The sequence below is a fragment of the Trichomycterus rosablanca genome, chromosome 24 (assembly GCF_030014385.1).
Source record: "Trichomycterus rosablanca isolate fTriRos1 chromosome 24, fTriRos1.hap1, whole genome shotgun sequence".
Lineage (NCBI taxonomy): Eukaryota > Metazoa > Chordata > Actinopteri > Siluriformes > Trichomycteridae > Trichomycterus > Trichomycterus rosablanca.
Genome location: NC_086011.1, coordinates 5,839,453 through 5,858,194, shown reverse-complemented (window position 1 = coordinate 5,858,194; position 18,742 = coordinate 5,839,453). Strand labels below are relative to the sequence as shown.

Below are 18,742 nucleotides of genomic sequence, written 5' to 3'. Positions count from 1 at the left end.
GGGGCATGTTTCAGATTCATCTTTTTTTTTAACATGAACTGTTTGTAATAAACCAAACATTTAAGCTTTATTTACAAATAATAATTTGTCTAATTCTACAGGTGTTGGAAAAAACATTCTAACAACACCAGTAAACAAGAGCTTCACTTCAAAATTGGGGTCATTATCAGAGCTCTTTAATAGCTAATCAGTGCTGGTAATTAACTGGTAATTTGCCCGACTTTAAAAGAGCATGCAGCAACTAACAGTTAAAGGCCTAAAATAATTAAAGATAATTTCAAAGGAAATAGTCCAAATGTGTATCGTAAACATGAACCAGCTGCATCAGGAAAGAACATTGGTTGCAAGTAAAAGCTCACTAACAAAAATAGAACCTCTATGACCCAGTGTGAACAAAGGTACAAGAGCCCTTAGAAAATTATATATATATATATATATATCATCTGACCTATTAGTAGCCTATTAGGTAGAGCTTTGGGCTATCAACTGAAAGGTTGAGAGTTCAAATCCGAGCTCTGCCATACAGCCACTGTTGGGCCCTTAATCAAGGCCCTTAATCCTCTCTGCTCCAGGGGCGCTGTACAATGGCTGACCCCAGCTACCAAAAAAAGCTGGGATATGCGAAGAAAGAATTGAACTGTATACCTGTATATGTTTAAATGATAAATAAAGCCATTCTTCTATTCTATTAAGTAATCCAGACATGAAGCTTAATGACAGATAATAAATGAATCCAGGTTTTGAACAGACAGCTTTGATTCAGACAGCATTTTAATGGAAATATCTATAAACAAAATGTTAAACTTCTCTCTTCAGCATTAGAACTGAAGTGAGAGAATCATTTTACAGTACATTTATATTTTTTCGACATTATTTCACAGTATTTACAGTCCTCAATATCACCGCAAACCCACAGCGCCCTCTACTGGTCAGTCACACACACCACACACACTGGTCCACACACAACCATTCCAGAAACTTCAGGTCAGTTCGGTTCAATCCAGTCTTATCACATTGCAAGTACAAAAAGTAAAATATGAGTCTGTCAGGATTAGGAGAGCACACTGTTATCTGTACACAGTTTCAAGTCATTTCAGTACATTCACAGAAAATAAACATCAAACTGCAAAAGAACTGCAAGCTGGAATGCATTTGGTATGATCATAAAAGCGATAGCCAGAAAATTTGATTGAACTTCATTACAGCCAAAAGTCTACAACTACTTTTTAAATAAAAGTACAATAAGTTATTTTAACATGTGCTAAACTCATAAAAATCATTACACTTCCATTCCATTAGTCATAAACTGTAGAAAAGGCGAGCATTTTATATTACAAGCTGGAAATATAAAGCCAATGAATAAATAAAAAAGCTCATTTTTGTATTCCTCAGAAATTGCTAAATTGTTACAGCAATATCTTACAAAGTGTTACAGTTACTAGAAAAAACAACAACAAATGGTTTGATAGTTTTGCCAATTTAACAATTTCATCTTCGCTTCAGTAAGCCCTGTTAAAATAAGGCATTAAAAATTAGCCATTTAATTTTTACATTTCTGCTACATTTGCTACAAATGAAAAGATTAAATCCTAATCTTAGAGTTACAAATGTGAGCTGTAATGTGCTACATTTATGCTGTTAAGCGAATGGAAAGCACTGCTGTAAAGCACTGGAACGATTCATTGATTTACTGATGATGGCTTTTACATGTACAAGATATTTCACCTCCAAGACCCTCACTCACCAGTCAGGTTACTCCATCCTAGTAAACCGGTTTATAGATTCATTTGAGTTTTTTCCTGTTTTGTGACATTCTGCTGTTTTCAGAAAATCGCAGCTGTTGCAACAATAGCTTCTTAAATGCTGGCCATTTATCATAGAAATATTTTTGCCACTCTACCCTCCTCAGGATATGATATGATCAGATTTGGGCCAATCCAAACATTTCTAACAAAGTAATTCGCAGATGTACACTTTATGGCCAAAAGTATGTAGACACCTGATCTTAATTCTCTCAGACATCAAAATTCAAAACCCATCCCATACAGCTTACCACAAGATTCTAAGTGTCTGGGACAAATTGTGCTCATTAAATAAAACGAGCAGTAGTAAGGCCTGGCTCGTCAATGCTGCATCAAACTTAAAATGTTGAGTGGAATTGAGGTCAGGATGCTGTGCAGGTTAGTGGAGACTCCAGATTTGTCAAACAGAAAAGGGCCTTCCCAAAACTGTTCACACAGTTGGAAGCTTATTATTTATTTTATGTAGATTATGTAGACAAATATACTTGTTAGCAATAGGTGTGACAAACGTCTAAACTCAGTAATAAAAAGGGGTGTCTACATACTTTTGGCTATACAGTATAGTGTACATCTATGCAAGCAGTTTTCTGTAATTTTAAGCATTTCATTGAGAAAAACTGAGACATCAGAGCCAGACTAAAGCACAGTAATGGCACATTAAGGATCAGGATTAGTGACTCACTGACTACAAAATTATTCATGATGTTGTTCCTGGACCTTTTGGCAGCAGTTATACGCAGCCTCGGCTGTTTCATTATTAACTACCGTTATCAACCATTAACATTCGACAGCTCAGGTGCACCTAAACATTGAGGACTTGGGTCAGACACGACTAACTCCTGCCCGGCAGCTTCAAAAGCATCATTATGCCTTGAAGTTGCACTGAAAATGCCACAGGACTAAAATAGGGTTTACATTGGCCTACAGTTAAAAGAAAGATGATAGAAGAGAAATTGACCGGAGTTAAAGTGTAAGACACGGTCTCATAAGCAGACAACATTAATATAACATGAGCACAGGTCTAGGTTTAAATATCACTGAGCTTTTTTTGGGCCTAATATGAATTTGTTTGTAAAATATGAGCAACCAACTATCATGTAGTTATTTAATGTTTCATTCAGTAGCAATGTAAAATGAAGCACTGAAAGACTTGATTTAGACCAACATTTCTAGAGACATGCTGGGTGAAATGCACAGCTATGGTTACAAATTAGAATTCCATTTAGGGCTGGATGATATGCCATTAATTAATATGAATATATTAAAATCTCAATACAGTTGCAGTTTTTTTTTTTTTTTTTTTAACATCAACTGTATAACTGTTCCTCTTACATATTTAGGTTTTTAGATCATAGACTGGTAGCAGAATTAAGGTTCTACTGCAGAATCAGGCAGAAATTTAACAAAGCACCAGCAATTCGACTACTTTACTGGCAGATGGTGCAAACTATTTACATAGTACAGTGTGATCTGCTGGTAAATCAGTGCAACTGCATGTCTGACTTCTGAGTTCTCCAACAATTCAGAAAAATTTTGCTGTTAATGATAGTACCAAAAATACTAGTACTTTAGCTCACAGAACAATCATACAGGCTATGCCAAAATTAGCTTTTTAAATGCAGTGGAATCAGGAACAGTGTGATAATGGGGATCTATTATGGTATTTGGCATTTATAAATAATAAAGGCTAACCATTTTAGGAAAATGTCCATATAGTTTGCAAAACAGGTCACATCTGAATAATAAGTTTGATTAAATCACTGTGAATATGAAGTATCATAAATTTAGTAGATATGATTTATGCCATATCGCCTATCCCTACAACCAAAGCGAAGAGCGGTTCAAACTGTGGATGGTTGCACCAACAGAATTTACCTGACTGAAAGACTAGTCAATGTTATTTTATTTGTAATAAATTTTTGGTATTAATTTAAGTCCGTTTCAACAACTGGTTTATAAGCTAGTTTATTTCAGTGGGAACTTGTGTCACGCTGGCCAGATGGTCGGTCATCTACACAGACATGGACTATGTCAATTGGTGGCTGAACAGCCATTGGGAGGTGCACTTGTCAGTACTCTTTCAGTGCCGGTCCCAAGCCCAGATAAAATAAGGGTTGCATCAAAAAGGGCATCTGACATAAAAACTGGTAAGCGTACCAGAATGATTCACTGTGGCGACCCCTGTAAGCTACTTTACTTCAGTGGTGTGTCTGGTGAATTATATTTAGTTTTCAACCTGAAAGAGTAAATATGGGTCAGTATTGGGAGAAAAATTGCAATGACTTTTTTTTTTTTTGCCTTTTTTAATTTTTTTAAATAAATAAATGCTTGGCGGAGGGCACCAACTGCCTTCTTCTATATACAAAAGCTCACAATAGTGGCTAGTGATATAGTAAAGAGGAATGCCCTCCTAACAGAAGTAGCGTGGAAATATAACACAAATACAAAACACACCAAACAGTATATACAGTCAAAAGTTTACATACACTTGTTAAGAATTTAATCTTTACACCTGTAAAGATTTTAATAACTACTTTCACGTTTTCTGACTTCTTTGTCCGTAACAAACGTTTCACAACTTCAGTTGTCTTTATTTTCATGTGTTTTGTTTTTCCGAACATGTGGAGTAAAAGTTCTGTTATTCAACTCTGTGGCATTTTCTCAGACCTCCCTGTTATTGATTATGATTTACTACAGATGGCAACTTTACCGTGTATTTCAAAGTATGAGGAGAAGTGGTCTCTCTAACAGAAACATTGTATGGTGGTCAGCTGTAGTCTAAGGTCCATCAAAATGGGTTTGCTATGAATGAGAAGCCACTGGTACACAGGAGTCACTGTTTACAGTCACGTAAGCTTTGTATCGCCACCGCTTTGAGAGCTGCCATACGAGACAGAAGGCGATGCTTTGAAATTGGCACCTAAACAACCCCCTAACCCACACTGATCTAAAAGGTGCAGGAGATGAGTAGAACATGCTCGCTGGTTTTATACAATTTATACAATTAAAACACTATTTTAAAGAAAAGAGCATGAAAATAAACAAGATGCACAAATAATAATTAGTCATGCCAAGACTTCCAATTGCTGCCAATGAAGAGTTGCGTAGGGCAAAAGTGGCAGTCCACAGGCCTAACAAGGTGGGGGAACTTGTAAAGTGGTCGGTGGGTGAACACTATTATTTACTTTCAGGTGAAATTTTGGTCATCTTTGTTCCCGCAACAAAAGCCTACCTATGAACAAGATATTGGAAATCTGCTTACTCGAGTAAGTCAAAGTCAATGGAGGAGTATTTGGCCTGGATGAGAGCCCAGAAAACCCAGAAGGTGGTACACAAATAGTAATTAGTCATTTTTTAACAGTCATGTAGTGCCTGTGTAGGTAAAAGCGAATAATCCTGCCCTTTGGGCCTGATTAAACCTCACTGATGCACCAATTCTGAATAAAAGAAATGACCAAATTGCTTTTGGCCTAGAAAGCCAATTAGCATAAAGGAAGAAGGGCAAATTGGCATGCAGATCCTTTCTCGGTTGTCTGTAATGCCATAGAAACCGCAAGCTTGGATTTAGTGCTTGCGGAACATGAGCCAGTGCAAAGCCTGAACATCTGCTGCTCCGGCTCGAGTGATGTAACACCCTTACATAACTGCAGGACCTTTTTTCCTCAGCTGAACACAGGGGTTTAGATATCAGGGAAAGATTGCTGAGCGTCTGGAACATGGACTAAATGAGGCTGGTTAGTGACCCAGTACGTAACTCTTAAGGTAGAACAAGAACAAAAGAGCCCCCGCCCTCTCTCTCGCTGGGATTTTTCCATCACCTGGATGAGTGGAAAATTCAACATAGCTGCTCAGTTAGCGTAAAGCCTAACAGGCAAAAAAAACATCAGAAAACAGAGGGCGAATGGCCGCTGTAGCCTTAACTTATCAGGAATGTCTGAATTACACGGATGAAAAAAAAAAGGTTCAGTCAACCAGCTTGTTTCCCTGACTACTGGATATGCTTTAGGAGGCTGAGACCAAAAAAAATAAAGTATCTACAGTCTGTATTTTATGGGTTTTCAAATCGACTCACTGACACGGCAATGCCCAATACAATCTCAAAGCAGTCACACCTCACAGCTTCTCATGCAAGCCTTCATTTTGGGTTGTGGGTGACTGCTAGTGAGAAATATAAAAGGGGAAGAAAAAATGAATAAATAAAGTGCAAAAAACCCCAGAAGTGCCCGATGTTTGTTTTGACCGAATCTTGATCGACTGGAGATAGACAGACACGAGTGGATTGAGTCTGTCAGTAAGGAACAAAACATTTACCAGTGAGCAAAAGGATCTAGAAACTTAGGCGATCCTCATACCCACCCTTGCTGTACCCCAAACCCTCCCCAATCCAAAAGTGTTCCTGTGCTTCCAGGGTTGGTGTGTTGTCGAAATCTTTGGGGGTTTCACTCTGGGATCTTGAGAGCCATGACCATTGGCTTGGTCTTGAAGTACTGATTAAAGCGCAGCACGGCATATCTGAGGACGAAATCAAAAATGTGTTGAGTGTTGTAACCTAGCTGCATTATGAGAAAATTATAAAACGTTTCTTTGGTACTTTTTAAGGTTTTGAGCTGTTATACTTAAATATTAAGATGTGTCCGACAATCTCATGGTTGCCATATAATGTATACAGACTGAATATAGATATCAGGTTAAAATGCCTGATTCTTTGTTTAGACAAAAAATGACAGAAAACAACGCAGCCCACATTGTTACTAGAAACCAAAACCCATCTTCAGGTTGACAATGATAGTGTGCCAAAGCCAAGCTTTTTACTGACTCATGTTTCTCTGATGCAACAGTGCAAAAGAAAAATGACTCTCCTTTACTGACAGCAGAAACTTGATTAATTATTATTGATTATTATTAATAAGAGACAAGACACAAAAAACCTAATTAATAACCTCTAGGTTTACTTTGTGATAAAATGCTGTGTGATCTCAGCATGATCGCTTACTACCACACTAGGAAAACACCATCTGAGCTGTGACAAAGATAAAATTATCATTATTAATTAATGTGATTTTCTTGTTTTAGCTGTTTTTGTTAAGCAGCCAGGTAGGAATTGGATCCAAAGATTGCCTTTTCTTATAGATATAAGCCTGATGGGTACTGGTATTGGTACTGAGCACTGGCATTTGTAGGGTTTAGTTTTGCCATTTTCTAATGTCAAGTTTCTAAAACAGTTGTGTGTAAGAGACTGGGAGTCAGTATCCCCTAACTCAAACCATACAAAGACATCAGGGGAATGACATGTGCTTATCTGAGCTCATCATGCTTCAGGACCAGGGCAAAAGTAGAGTGCCAGGACCTCTAATCGCTGCAGTGACCTGTTGCTTAGGGCAAAAGTGGCACTTTGCAGGCTTAACAAGGTGGGGGAACTTGTACAGTGGTTGGTGAGTGAACACTGTTTTACTTTTCCAGGTGAAATTTTGGTCATCTTTGTTCCCGCAACAAAACACTACATAGGAACGATATTGGAAATCTGCTTACCCAAGGAAGTCAAAGTCAATGGAGGAGTATTTGGCCTGGATGAGAGCCCAGAAACCCCAGAAGAAATGTGATGCCTGTTAAAACAGAGGGAACATATTACACTTGTGTTAGCATAACATAAGACAGAACCCAACGGCCAAATGACATCTGTCCATGGCCTTTGAACCAGACTTTGGACACGTATTAAATTCTAGTGCAGCATAACAATGCCAGAACTCTCTATTCTCATTCATTTCATTATATCTTTAGACTAAATTGAACACATTCCTCTTTTCTTAACACTGTTTATCTTATCTACATAATGATGCTTTAAAAATCAGGCAAACAGTGCTATACTCATTTGACATGTTGTTGTTATTAGTATAGGGGTGCTTGGGTGGAACAGCGTTTAATTACGCTAGCCCACTATGACTAGGATCCAGGGTTTGAATCCCCAGTGGTGTTATCGGCCGGTCGGGTTTTGCCGTGCTGTCTGAGCACAATGTGATAAAACACTCCAGTGACTCTGGGGAAACCAGCCAGGATAAAGCGGTGGTTAAAATATGAACATGAAATTATTATAATTATTTTATTTTTATTATTATTAGTAACTGAGTGCTGTGTTAGAGTACAACTGTAGCTAAACTTCTCAGACAAAAACATAGAAATTATTTTTCTGAATGTAAAGATGTAAAAAAAATAAAATAAAAAAATAACAGGTTGAAAAATTCTGACGTATTTCTTTAATTTTCCTCATTTTCTTTTCCACCATTCTCTTGCTATTAAGCTACTCACCAGAGAGAACTTGTTGACCTGAACGTAGAGGGTCTCAAGCTCACACTGGTTCACTTCCTCGCCCTTCTTGGTAAAGTGTTTATAAGCCTTCAGGTAAGTGTGGAGCCAATCCAGCTGCATCTCCCGACTCGGGAACAAACTGTAGTCAGGTTCACTCATCCCTGTAACGACAAATACATTTAGCACACACTCTTAACACCTTGATGCATTATGGCTGGGGCCCTACTAAATTCATGGGAAAATGTGCAGATTTCATAGTTTTAAAGAGAAATGTGACATTTCCAATTATACTCATAAACATAATGATAGAATAAATGGAAGCTACAATACACAACACAGCTACCCTAATGGTTGAATGTAACCCTAGAACATCCAGTGACTGTCTTAAAGACAAATTCTTGTCCGTGTTTTGACACGCCCCTCTGCATGCACAGAATTGGTTGGCAGTTTTCCCCACTCAGTTACCTACATCGTGTTTTTAGCTGCTTAACACTTTGACATCTTGGACATTTTGACTAACCGATTGCTAACTGAATTGCCATAGGATTGCTAGGACTGCCTCATAGTAAAGTGAGGCACTTGAACGCTATGCGATTGAAAAATGGCAAAAGTCTAAAAACAAACCTTAAAGTTTGAATTTCACGTCTCATTTCACGGCCCGTGATGCGATTTTCACGGCCATGAATTAGGTAGGGCCTTACTTATGGCATTCCACAAACTCGTTTTCTATATACTCACCTGCAAACTCGTTGAAATGATTCCCAATATCAAATGCCTGGTAGTTGTAACTGGAGTACTCGTAGTCTATAAACCGAACGTAACCTGTCCGAGCAAGACAAAGCAGCCATGTAAAAAAACTGACAGCTTTAATGGAACTAACAGTAAAATCTAAACAAACATAGTCCGCGGGCCCTAAACATCGTTCCTCAGGAATGGATGATTCAACATGCAACATGTCCTGCACTAACCTTCCTTCTCATTGTAAATGATGTTTTTGCAGAGCAGGTCGTTGTGGCAGAGAACCACGGGCGAGCCCAGCTGAGACAGGTGTTCCTTCATCCACGTCATTTCCTCTTCCAGCACTTCCTTACTGGGAACTTCCTCTCTGATTCTGGTAAAAGAAACATGTAAACATGTAGTAATGTGCCAAAGTGTGCATTTTTACATCATTTTTACAGCAACTACATCATTTTACTAAATGTAGGGACATGTGTGCAGGGATTTCCTTCTTCCCTGTCCTATTTTAGCATGACTGCGCCCATATGTACAGTGCAAGTTCCATGAAGGCATGGTGTGATGAGTTTGGTGAGCAGGAACTCTAGTGGCCTGCACAAAGCCCTGACCTTAACGCCGAAAACACCTTTGGGATAAACTGGAACGTCAATTACCAGCCAGGCCATTGACATCTCTGTTGACTAAATGGGCACAAATTCCCCCAAAATCTGGCAGAAAGCAGCCATCCCATAATGGGGTTTCCAACAAGCTGATTGTCAGATGTTCAGATACTTTTGGCCATATAGTGTAACTTTTTGAGCTTTATACATTTTTACAATAATTGCTGTGAATCAGACCTGACTGCTCCCAGAATACCTTTCATGCATCTTTAATGCACACTTAAGAGCTGTCGAGATATTTGCCAGAGCACAGACTCATGATCAAAGCTGGTTAATTAATGAGATGCACCAACCTCACGTCGACATTAAAAGCAAGCAAACTCCTTCAGTTTGGAGAAAACATGAGACTGCAAAAAAGATCGGCCTAGGTCAAGCTTTTGTTGGGGCTTTAATTACCAGCCAGACAACCCCATTCCCGCTGCAAAATATGGTGGTGGTAGCATTAGATTATGGGGATGCCTTACCGCGGCAGGAACTGGCAGTCTGACTATGACTGACCCTTAATTTTGTGGAGAGTTAATTTGGGCCTACTGACAAAAGGCGTGTTTAATTAAAAATAGCACCTAGTCATAGTGATACAAATACCAGATGGTGAGTAATTCATTTAGGGAACAAAGAACCCACAAAAACTCTTAAAGGGTGAATATGATCTCTCAGTCTTGTAAGATTGGGAAAGTGAAGACATTTTGTTTACAGTGGTAAACGTGGTTTGATTTTGGCCCATTACTTTTGGCAAAAAAGTCAAGCTTAGCCATTGCTACTCAGTTCTCCCTTCCAAAACACCTGGCCTGAATCTGTACTTTCCTAAAAGAGGACAATCAGCAATCGTGCACCCAGTTGCACCGTGACGTCTTCTGCTAATCAGCAACCTTGATGAACAAGTGTGACTAAACCAATCAGAGACAGTCTACATGGCACTGTCCCTGAATAATGAGCTTAGACAGCTAATCCAAAAAAGCTGTAGCAGTCTGCAAACCCACAGCCAAGCAATGACTCACCCTCTCTCTACTGGATTGGCAGGTGTAGTTGCACTTTGACCTTAATCTGAGACCTGCTTGTCTTTGTCAGCACTAAGTCACTGTGCCGTTATACGTGTTCCATCCTGTATGGTGTCATAGTGGCTGAATCATTCAGTATCATTGTAATTTCTTCAGAACATTAGCAGTAAGAGCCATCAGTAACATCACAAGATTTTCTTTGGAATATTGGGAAATCACACTCGGATGACGTGGATCTCCACAGATTGATTGGCTTTCTCTGTCTGTCAGGTGTCGCCATAAAGGCTCAATGGGATTTGGGTCAGACGGTTGTAGAGGAAAGTCCATCTCAATGAATCCTTGCTCTTCTTAAGGTCAAATAGCTGTTGCAAATCTTTGAGGTTTGAGATTTGTACTGGACAAAAAGTTCAAGAAAAAAGCAAAAAGAAAGCATTTTTACTAGTGACCTCAGACTTTTGGTCCCCATAATGTGGCTGTGCCACAATCTAAGTGCACACAATACTCCACAATCTAAGTGCACTTTACAAATGTCTTCTTTGTCAAAATACTCCAGTCCAGCACGTTTATGAAAGGGCTTGACCATTACAGGTTTGTTTTTAAAAAGACAAATTCTTCCTAATCACGAGCCCAGTTTTAACATCTTGTCAGAATGTTTGCAAAGTGAGAAATCAAAAAGTACTTTTATTTCTCATTTTAACTGATGGTTAATGTTTGGAATGACATGAACACATGAATGGCTGAAATATGACAAGATCTAGCTGTGTAATAGTGTGGTGTGCATGACCTTAAGTAGTAGATTATTTCCATTTACCAATAAGCTATGGTAACCACAATTGTTTCCTTTTTGTTTACTGGGAAGCCACTGTGGTTAAGAATAAAATATACACATGTGGTCGTAGAACAACATGGATTTAAATCTTTTTAAATAATTTCACAAGATCAAGTGTCGCAGCAAGATGTGGCTTGAACGGCACTGAAATCCAAATGCAGCCAAGCCCACCATATTATGTACAGTGTATCACAAAAGTGAGTACACCCCTCACATTTCTGCAAATATTTCATTATATATTTTCATGGGACAACACTATAGACATGAAACTTGGATATAACTTAGAGTAGTCAGTGTACAGCTTGTATAGCAGTGTAGATTTACTGTCTTCTGAAAATAACTCAACACACAGCCATTAATGTCTAAATAGCTGGCAACATAAGTGAGTACACCCCACAGTGAACATGTCCAAATTGTGCCCAAATGTGTCGTTGTCCCTCCCTGGTGTCATGTGTCAAGGTCCCAGGTGTAAATGGGGAGCAGGGCTGTTAAATTTGGTGTTTTGGGTACAATTCTCTCATACTGGCCACTGGATATTCAACATGGCACCTCATGGCAAAGAACTCTCTGAGGATGTGAGAAATAGAATTGTTGCTCTCCACAAAGATGGCCTGGGCTATAAGAAGATTGCTAACACCCTGAAACTGAGCTACAGCATGGTGGCCAAGGTCATACAGCGGTTTTCCAGGACAGGTTCCACTCGGAACAGGCTTCGCCAGGGTCGACCAAAGAAGTCGAGTCCACGTGTTCGGCGTCATATCCAGAGGTTGGCTTTAAAAAATAGACACATGAGTGCTGCCAGCATTGCTGCAGAGGTTGAAGACGTGGGAGGTCAGCCTGTCAGTGCTCAGACCATACGCCGCACACTGCATCAACTCGGTCTGCATGGTCGTCATCCCAGAAGGAAGCTGACGCACAAGAAAGCCCGCAAACAGTTTGCTGAAGACAAGCAGTCCAAGAACATGGATTACTGGAACGCCCTGTGGTCTGACGAGACCAAGATAAACTTGTTTGGCTCAGATGGTGTCCAGCATGTGTGGCGGCGCCCTGGTGAGAAGTACCAAGACAACTGTATCTTGCCTACAGTCAAGCATGGTGGTGGTAGCATCATGGTCTTGGGCTGCATGAGTGTTACTGGCACTGGGGAGCTGCAGTTCATTGAGGGAAACATGAATTCCAACATGTACTGTGACATTCTGAAACAGAGCATGATCCCCTCCCTTCGAAAACTGGGCCTCATGGCAGTTTTCCAACAGGATAACGACCCCAAACACAACCTCCAAGATGACAACTGCCTTGCTGAGGAAGCTGAAGGTAAAGGTGATGGACTAAACCCAATTGAGCACCTGTGGCGCATCCTCAAGTGGAAGGTGGAGGAGTTCAAGGTGTCTAACATCCACCAGCTCCGTGATGTCATCATGGAGGAGTGGAAGAGGATTCCAGTAGCAACCTGTGCAGCTCTGGTGAATTCCATGCCCAGGAGGGTTAAGGCAGTGCTGGATAATAATGGTGGTCACACAAAATATTGACACTTTGGGCACAATTTGGACATGTTCACTGTGGGGTGTACTCACTTATGTTGCAGCTATTTAGACATTAATGGCTGTGTGTTGAGTTATTTTCAGAAGACAGTAAATCTACACTGCTATACAAGTTGTACACTGACTACTCTAAGTTATATCCAAGTTTTATTTCTATAGTGTTGTCCCATGAAAAGATATAATAAATTATTTGCAGAAATGTGAGGGGTGTACTCACTTTTGTGATACACTGTAATACTGTTTAATTTAGTAGTAGTCTATTTAGTATAGTAGTATGCAACACTATTTAATATAGTACTACACTATTTAGTATTGTAGTGTGCAATACTATTTAGTGTAGTACTATACTATTTAGACACAACCACTCGACTGCAGTTGTAACTTTAAGCTTAACCTTTAGGGAGCCAAGTCACGGTTTGATTCTTACTTTAATCAGCCTTTGTTTTTATCCACCTTTAAGCCCAGGTCGCCTAACAAATTCTTCACACATTACAGTAAAAGTCTGGCCCTTGCGAATCTACACCTTCATTTACCAAGTTACCATGATGACATAGCACTGTTGAACCCTGTATTGTTTTATTTGCATAACGATTCTATTGTTAGCCCATCAACTGGCAACTTTTAGCCTGGTTAGTGAATTCCAGGTTATTCACGATGCTCTGACCTTGCAGATGGTCTAATATCCGATAACTGCATCTGCCGTATGACGTAAATTACTTATCAGGCTGTTCCTGATAAACAGGGGAATGCAAACATCTGCAGGTCTTTTGTGTCTATAATTTGCAGCCTAGTGATGATTGACTTTATAAAATATCAATACAGGGGCACAGTGAGGAAAAGTTAGTCCTGGTGGGTGATGGACACTTCGCATTCCCAGCACTGCAATGACATAGCACAGTTGTAAATGTACAGTTAGTGACTAGAGCTACTTTTTCATGCACAGTGTGTATGAATCGTCCTCTAGTCTTTTTATCAGTGGACACTTTCAGATGACAAGTTGTTGTCAGCCTTATATCTCTATTGGAGAGCTATTCTTCTCTCAGCCTTGACTTTAGGTGTCTTTTAAAATCCCAACAACACTGCCACATCTGCTACACTTCCACCAAAACACACATTACTATGTTATTACTTTGTTATTATCTGGTCTGTGGGGATCCCATTGGGATCTGTTTGATTGTGAGTACACGATTACTATTGGCTATTTGTTGCTCTGTACACCCTTTCAATGTTTATCTGTATGGTATGTGTAGCTTAAAACTGAAAGTACAAATCAAGTAAGTGTACCTAATGAAGTGCTCAATGCATGTGACTGACACTTCTGTTATCTATGGCCCAATAATGAATTTCGCTGATATTGTCCTAGTGCCATCATGCATGCTCGATTTCTGTCAGCCATGGGTATATCCAGCTCACCTGGCATTAGCAGCTTGGTCGGTGAACTCGGTGGCCACCAGGGAGAAATACTTGCGCATCTTGATCCACAGGTTGGGTTTGGGGATGCAGCCGTTGTGGGCGTGGATGGCATGGATGCGGGCCATTTCTGTAGCAATGAGTCTAATGAGACACAAACAGCATAGAATAAAAGATAATTAGGGGACACCACAAAATTAGGGCTCTCTCCACCGCTCGTGCCAGTGCCTTATTTCACTGCAGCGGCTCACCGGAGTAGAATGGGGTCTCTAACGTCCTGTGTACCAAGCGCATCTCCCTCCATGAACTCATAGCAGATGCCATTGTTAAAGGTGCAGTAGAGACGAGGGGCACAGCCATTAGCGTGTAGCACCTGGAAGCTCTTCAGCTCGTTGTCACGGTCGACTATCAGTTCTGTCTTGTGGCCGTAAACCCTCACCAGCACCATGTCCTCTGGGCTTTCATCCACGTAGCAGCCCACCAGCTTGTTGGTCGTTCCATCTGTAAAAAGCTGTCAGAGTGAAGCGAATGATTAATACATTTTGTGTGTTAAGTTATACATTTATTTATCTGTTTTAATTTTATGCCACTTTATACACGATTGTGTTATTTATGGCATGATCAGTGTTATGTTTAAATAGTTTTTCCTTGTATCTATTTGTCCATTAATATTTTTGTTTTAATTTTTGTTCCTGTCAGGAAGTTAAGGATTGCTTTTGTGTTTTCGTGGTTGAGGGTTTTAACAGCTCTAGGTATGTGTAGGTTGTCTCTTTTTATCAAGTACTGGTGAGTAATTTTTGTATGACTAATTGTACATCTTGTGTGTATAACTTGGTCCACTTGTCTTCCTTGATGCATTCTAAAATAGAATAGAATGCCTTTGTCATTTATACATATACAGACGTACAGTACAGTTTTAAGAAAATAATTAACTGCTGCACCACCCAAGCTTTTTCTATAATTATGTTAACTCAGCCCCACGGACCAGCTTTGGAATGAACTGGAACATCTACTGAGGCTCTTTTGACCAACATTTCCCACAGACATACTTCAAAGTCTTGTAAGAAGCTGTTGGCTTCGTTTTTGAATTAGCTCATGGTCAGGTGTCCAAATATTTTTGGCCATATAGTATACCTGTTTAATTGAAGTGTATGTAAGCTTTAACTGCACATCATCCAGTATTATTGGTCATATCATTAGAAGTTAGTATCAATATTAGTGACTACAGCGTACCTTTCTTGTATGGTTGGATAAACAATAAACCAGACAGGACTTCCACTGACTCTGGTGGAAAACCACAATTCATTCAATCAACTGAATGAATCTGGCACAGCTGGTTCATAAGATTACTGTTTAAAATGTGAGAAATGTGTTCACTGAAAGAGACCACTCAATCCACACCACTAGCCTCACTGCCCACCACATTTCTGACATTCCTGAAATGGCTTTACATTCATACACTGTAGTTGGTGTAGCGATGGTCATTTTGGATGTGTATCAGATACTGATTTGGCCCATTATTTTCAGGAATCAATGCAGGAATGAAAAGAATGAGGCTGATAAAACCTGTGGTCATTTAGTAACAAACAGCATGGCTGATCTATCCTTTATCTCACGTTTAACCTGATAGGCGCACGATTGTTTAGAAAGAGGGGAATTATTAGGCTTCTTCTCATGTGATATGACGAAATGAAAATAGTCAAAGGATTATAGTGCACAAAATTTTCAGGGCACAAGACTTATGCAAACAACCTCACCTTAAACACAAACACAGTCAAATAAGCTAGGACAAGAGTAAATTGGTAAAGAAAGAAACAAATAGCATCTTGAATGTAGCATGAGGAAATAGAACACATCTAATAAATTAACTCACATGCCCAAAAGTGGGTATACACCACCTTTATAACTAAGCTATACCCATTTCTAACAAATGCATAAATTCGAGCTGACCCAGTCACCTGTAAAGCCTTATTGTAAAGTAAAACCATCTAAGAGAAACAACATATCAGCCGTCAAGTGACAGCCTACACAGGCTCCCAGAATGGGACCAGCAAGTACTGTCTCCATGAGCAGCATCAGTACAAAAACTGTCCAGCAGTAGCTGCTTAGATTGGGTTTCCACTAATGAGCAGGTCTAAGCCTAAGATCTCCACGTGCAAAGACAAGCACAGCTAGTTTAGTGTAAAACACAACTTTATTGGACTTTAAAGCAGTATAAAGCTTTGTAGTTGACGTTATTGAGTTATAAATCAAGGTTGACCATTCATGGGCGCATTATTGGCGCAGTGGTAGAATACACTAACCCACTACTGATGAGATCCAGGATTCAAATCTCAGTGGTGCTTTCGGTCAGCTGGGCGTCTTCACAGGCATGATTTACTGTGTCTGAGTGGGAGGGGTGGCCGAACAGACTAGCCATTGGGAGATGCACTCGTCAGTGCGTCCTCAGTAATACGGAGACTTTTGACTGGCCGGACACGTCATGGAAAGTAACATGTGCTGAAATCTGACAGACTAGAGTGAAATTTAACACCCATGTGCTTAACAGCACGTGTGCTCATGGTATTGCATTTCAGCTCAGTGTTTTGCCAGACTCCACGCCTGACACACAGGGCAATTTTATATATTTAAATCATTCAAAACATAAACAAAGAAGTGGCTTCACATTTCTATCATAAAACAGGGAATCTGTTACGCATCACTAGCGTTGCTAATAAACAAAATGCATGTAGCAGTTATATTAACTGCTGACTTTGTATTTATTTATTAGGTTTTTAACGTCATGTTTTACACACAATGTTACATTCATGACAAGATCGGTAGTTGCTTTTTACACAAGACTCATGTCAAACACAGTCATGGACAATTTTGTATCTCCAGTTAACCTGACTGCATGTCTGGAGGAAACCCACACTGACACGGGGAGAACATGCAAACTCCACACAAAAAGGACCCAGACCGCCCCACCTGGGGATCAAACCCAGGACCTTCTTGCTGTGAGGCGACAGTGCTACCCACTGCGCCACCGTGCCGCCCCAAAGGATGCTCTTACAGTGAATGGGTCCATGATGGTATAGGCTGCATCTGATGGAAGGCACGATTTATGATAGTCTCATAAATTTGCCCTATATTTGTCTATGCCAACCTTATGGTGCAAAAACTCTTTACAGGGCATTTTTTTCAATTTATAGTAAAAAGCTTGTGGGTGTAACCATGCTTAATACATAGCCAACTGTTCATATATTTAAATAACTGCTGTTTTTCAGCCTTTATGTCAAACTAGCCCTATATATGTGGGTACAGGAGCAGTCAATCATAATTACTAACAAGGAATTGGAAAACTACAGTGCTGTATAGCACTTTCTACAGAACTACATTAATAAAAAATAAGCACGTTTTAATTATTCTGTCAAAGAAAAAGTACAGTTGTCGAAATTGTTGAAATCACATTAAAAAGACATGAAATATCTGAGCTGTAGGTAAACAGAAGTGAATAAGTGAATGAATGAAGAATTGGTCTACTTTGCACCACGTCACTACCAGCTAGTTACTGACACACAACCCAAAAGGGCTTTCAATATTTTCAATAATATAATTTGAAACTGTACATTTGTGTTGTTAGAAGTTGAATACAGAGCAAATGTAGTAATATGCACAAATATTAACACGTCTAATGTTATACCCAGTTCTGTAGTAGCAGGTCATGCTAATGTAAGAGAAGCCGGATGCTAAGCTAACGCTAGCTCAGTGAATGTCACGCTTAGACAGTGCATTATGAATAACTTTTGCTACACTGGTGATGGTAAAAAATGAAACTTGGTTTAAATGACATGCTCAGGCTGAGGTAAAGATTGACTAGTGTAAGCTGACTAAAATGTTGGAAGAATGAATATGAATAATATATGTGTAATTTCCCTAGCTGCGTTTGCAAAAGAGTCGGATCTGTTAGTTGAACTTCGGGAGCCGAGTCACTATAAGTAAAAAACATGAGAAGCCGAAAGAGCCGATTCTTTTGGGTGAGCCGAGCTAGTTCATATGATTCACTGAAAAGGGCCAGAATGCTCATCAATTGAAGACAGGAAAACGCCCATACCTACCTTGATCTTAACAAGGTTAATGTCCCAGCTTGGTCGCAGCTCTTTGATTAATCTCATCGCTCCATCTTTGACATTATGCTCGTCGACATGAATCGGGATTTTGCGGATACTCGGCGAGCCCACGGGCACGTGTATTTCTGTCTCCATAATGTGATTTCTTTTCTTTTCTGAATTAATTTCTGAATTTATTATTATGTGCGACATCAAATTGCTAGAATTATTTACTGAACAGACTGGCTTGTAGACTTGTCAGCTTAAAATGAAAGGCGAATAAGACGTTTGAGTCCGACAGCGCAGATGAAGATACCGGTTCAGGCTCCGCTCGTCACTCAGTATGCGCTAGAGCTTCCCTGCCAAGCCCCGCCCAC

The 18,742-nt window shown here is 39.7% G+C and overlaps 1 protein-coding gene across 1 annotated transcript; it reads right to left on the bottom strand.

The window, feature by feature from the left end:
- Window positions 1-3,686: 3,686 nt before the first annotated feature.
- Window positions 3,687-18,633, bottom strand: etnk2 (ethanolamine kinase 2). The gene is made up of 8 exons (XM_062986956.1): window positions 18,375-18,633; window positions 14,529-14,788; window positions 14,281-14,421; window positions 9,074-9,216; window positions 8,844-8,927; window positions 8,106-8,266; window positions 7,332-7,405; window positions 3,687-6,314 (listed from the first exon to the last, which is right to left on the bottom strand). Exons 1-8 carry the CDS (start codon window positions 18,576-18,578, stop codon window positions 6,242-6,244), a joined length of 1,140 nt encoding a protein of 379 aa, XP_062843026.1. The 5' UTR covers window positions 18,579-18,633; the 3' UTR covers window positions 3,687-6,241.
- Between the last annotated feature and the right edge of the window lie 109 nt (window positions 18,634-18,742).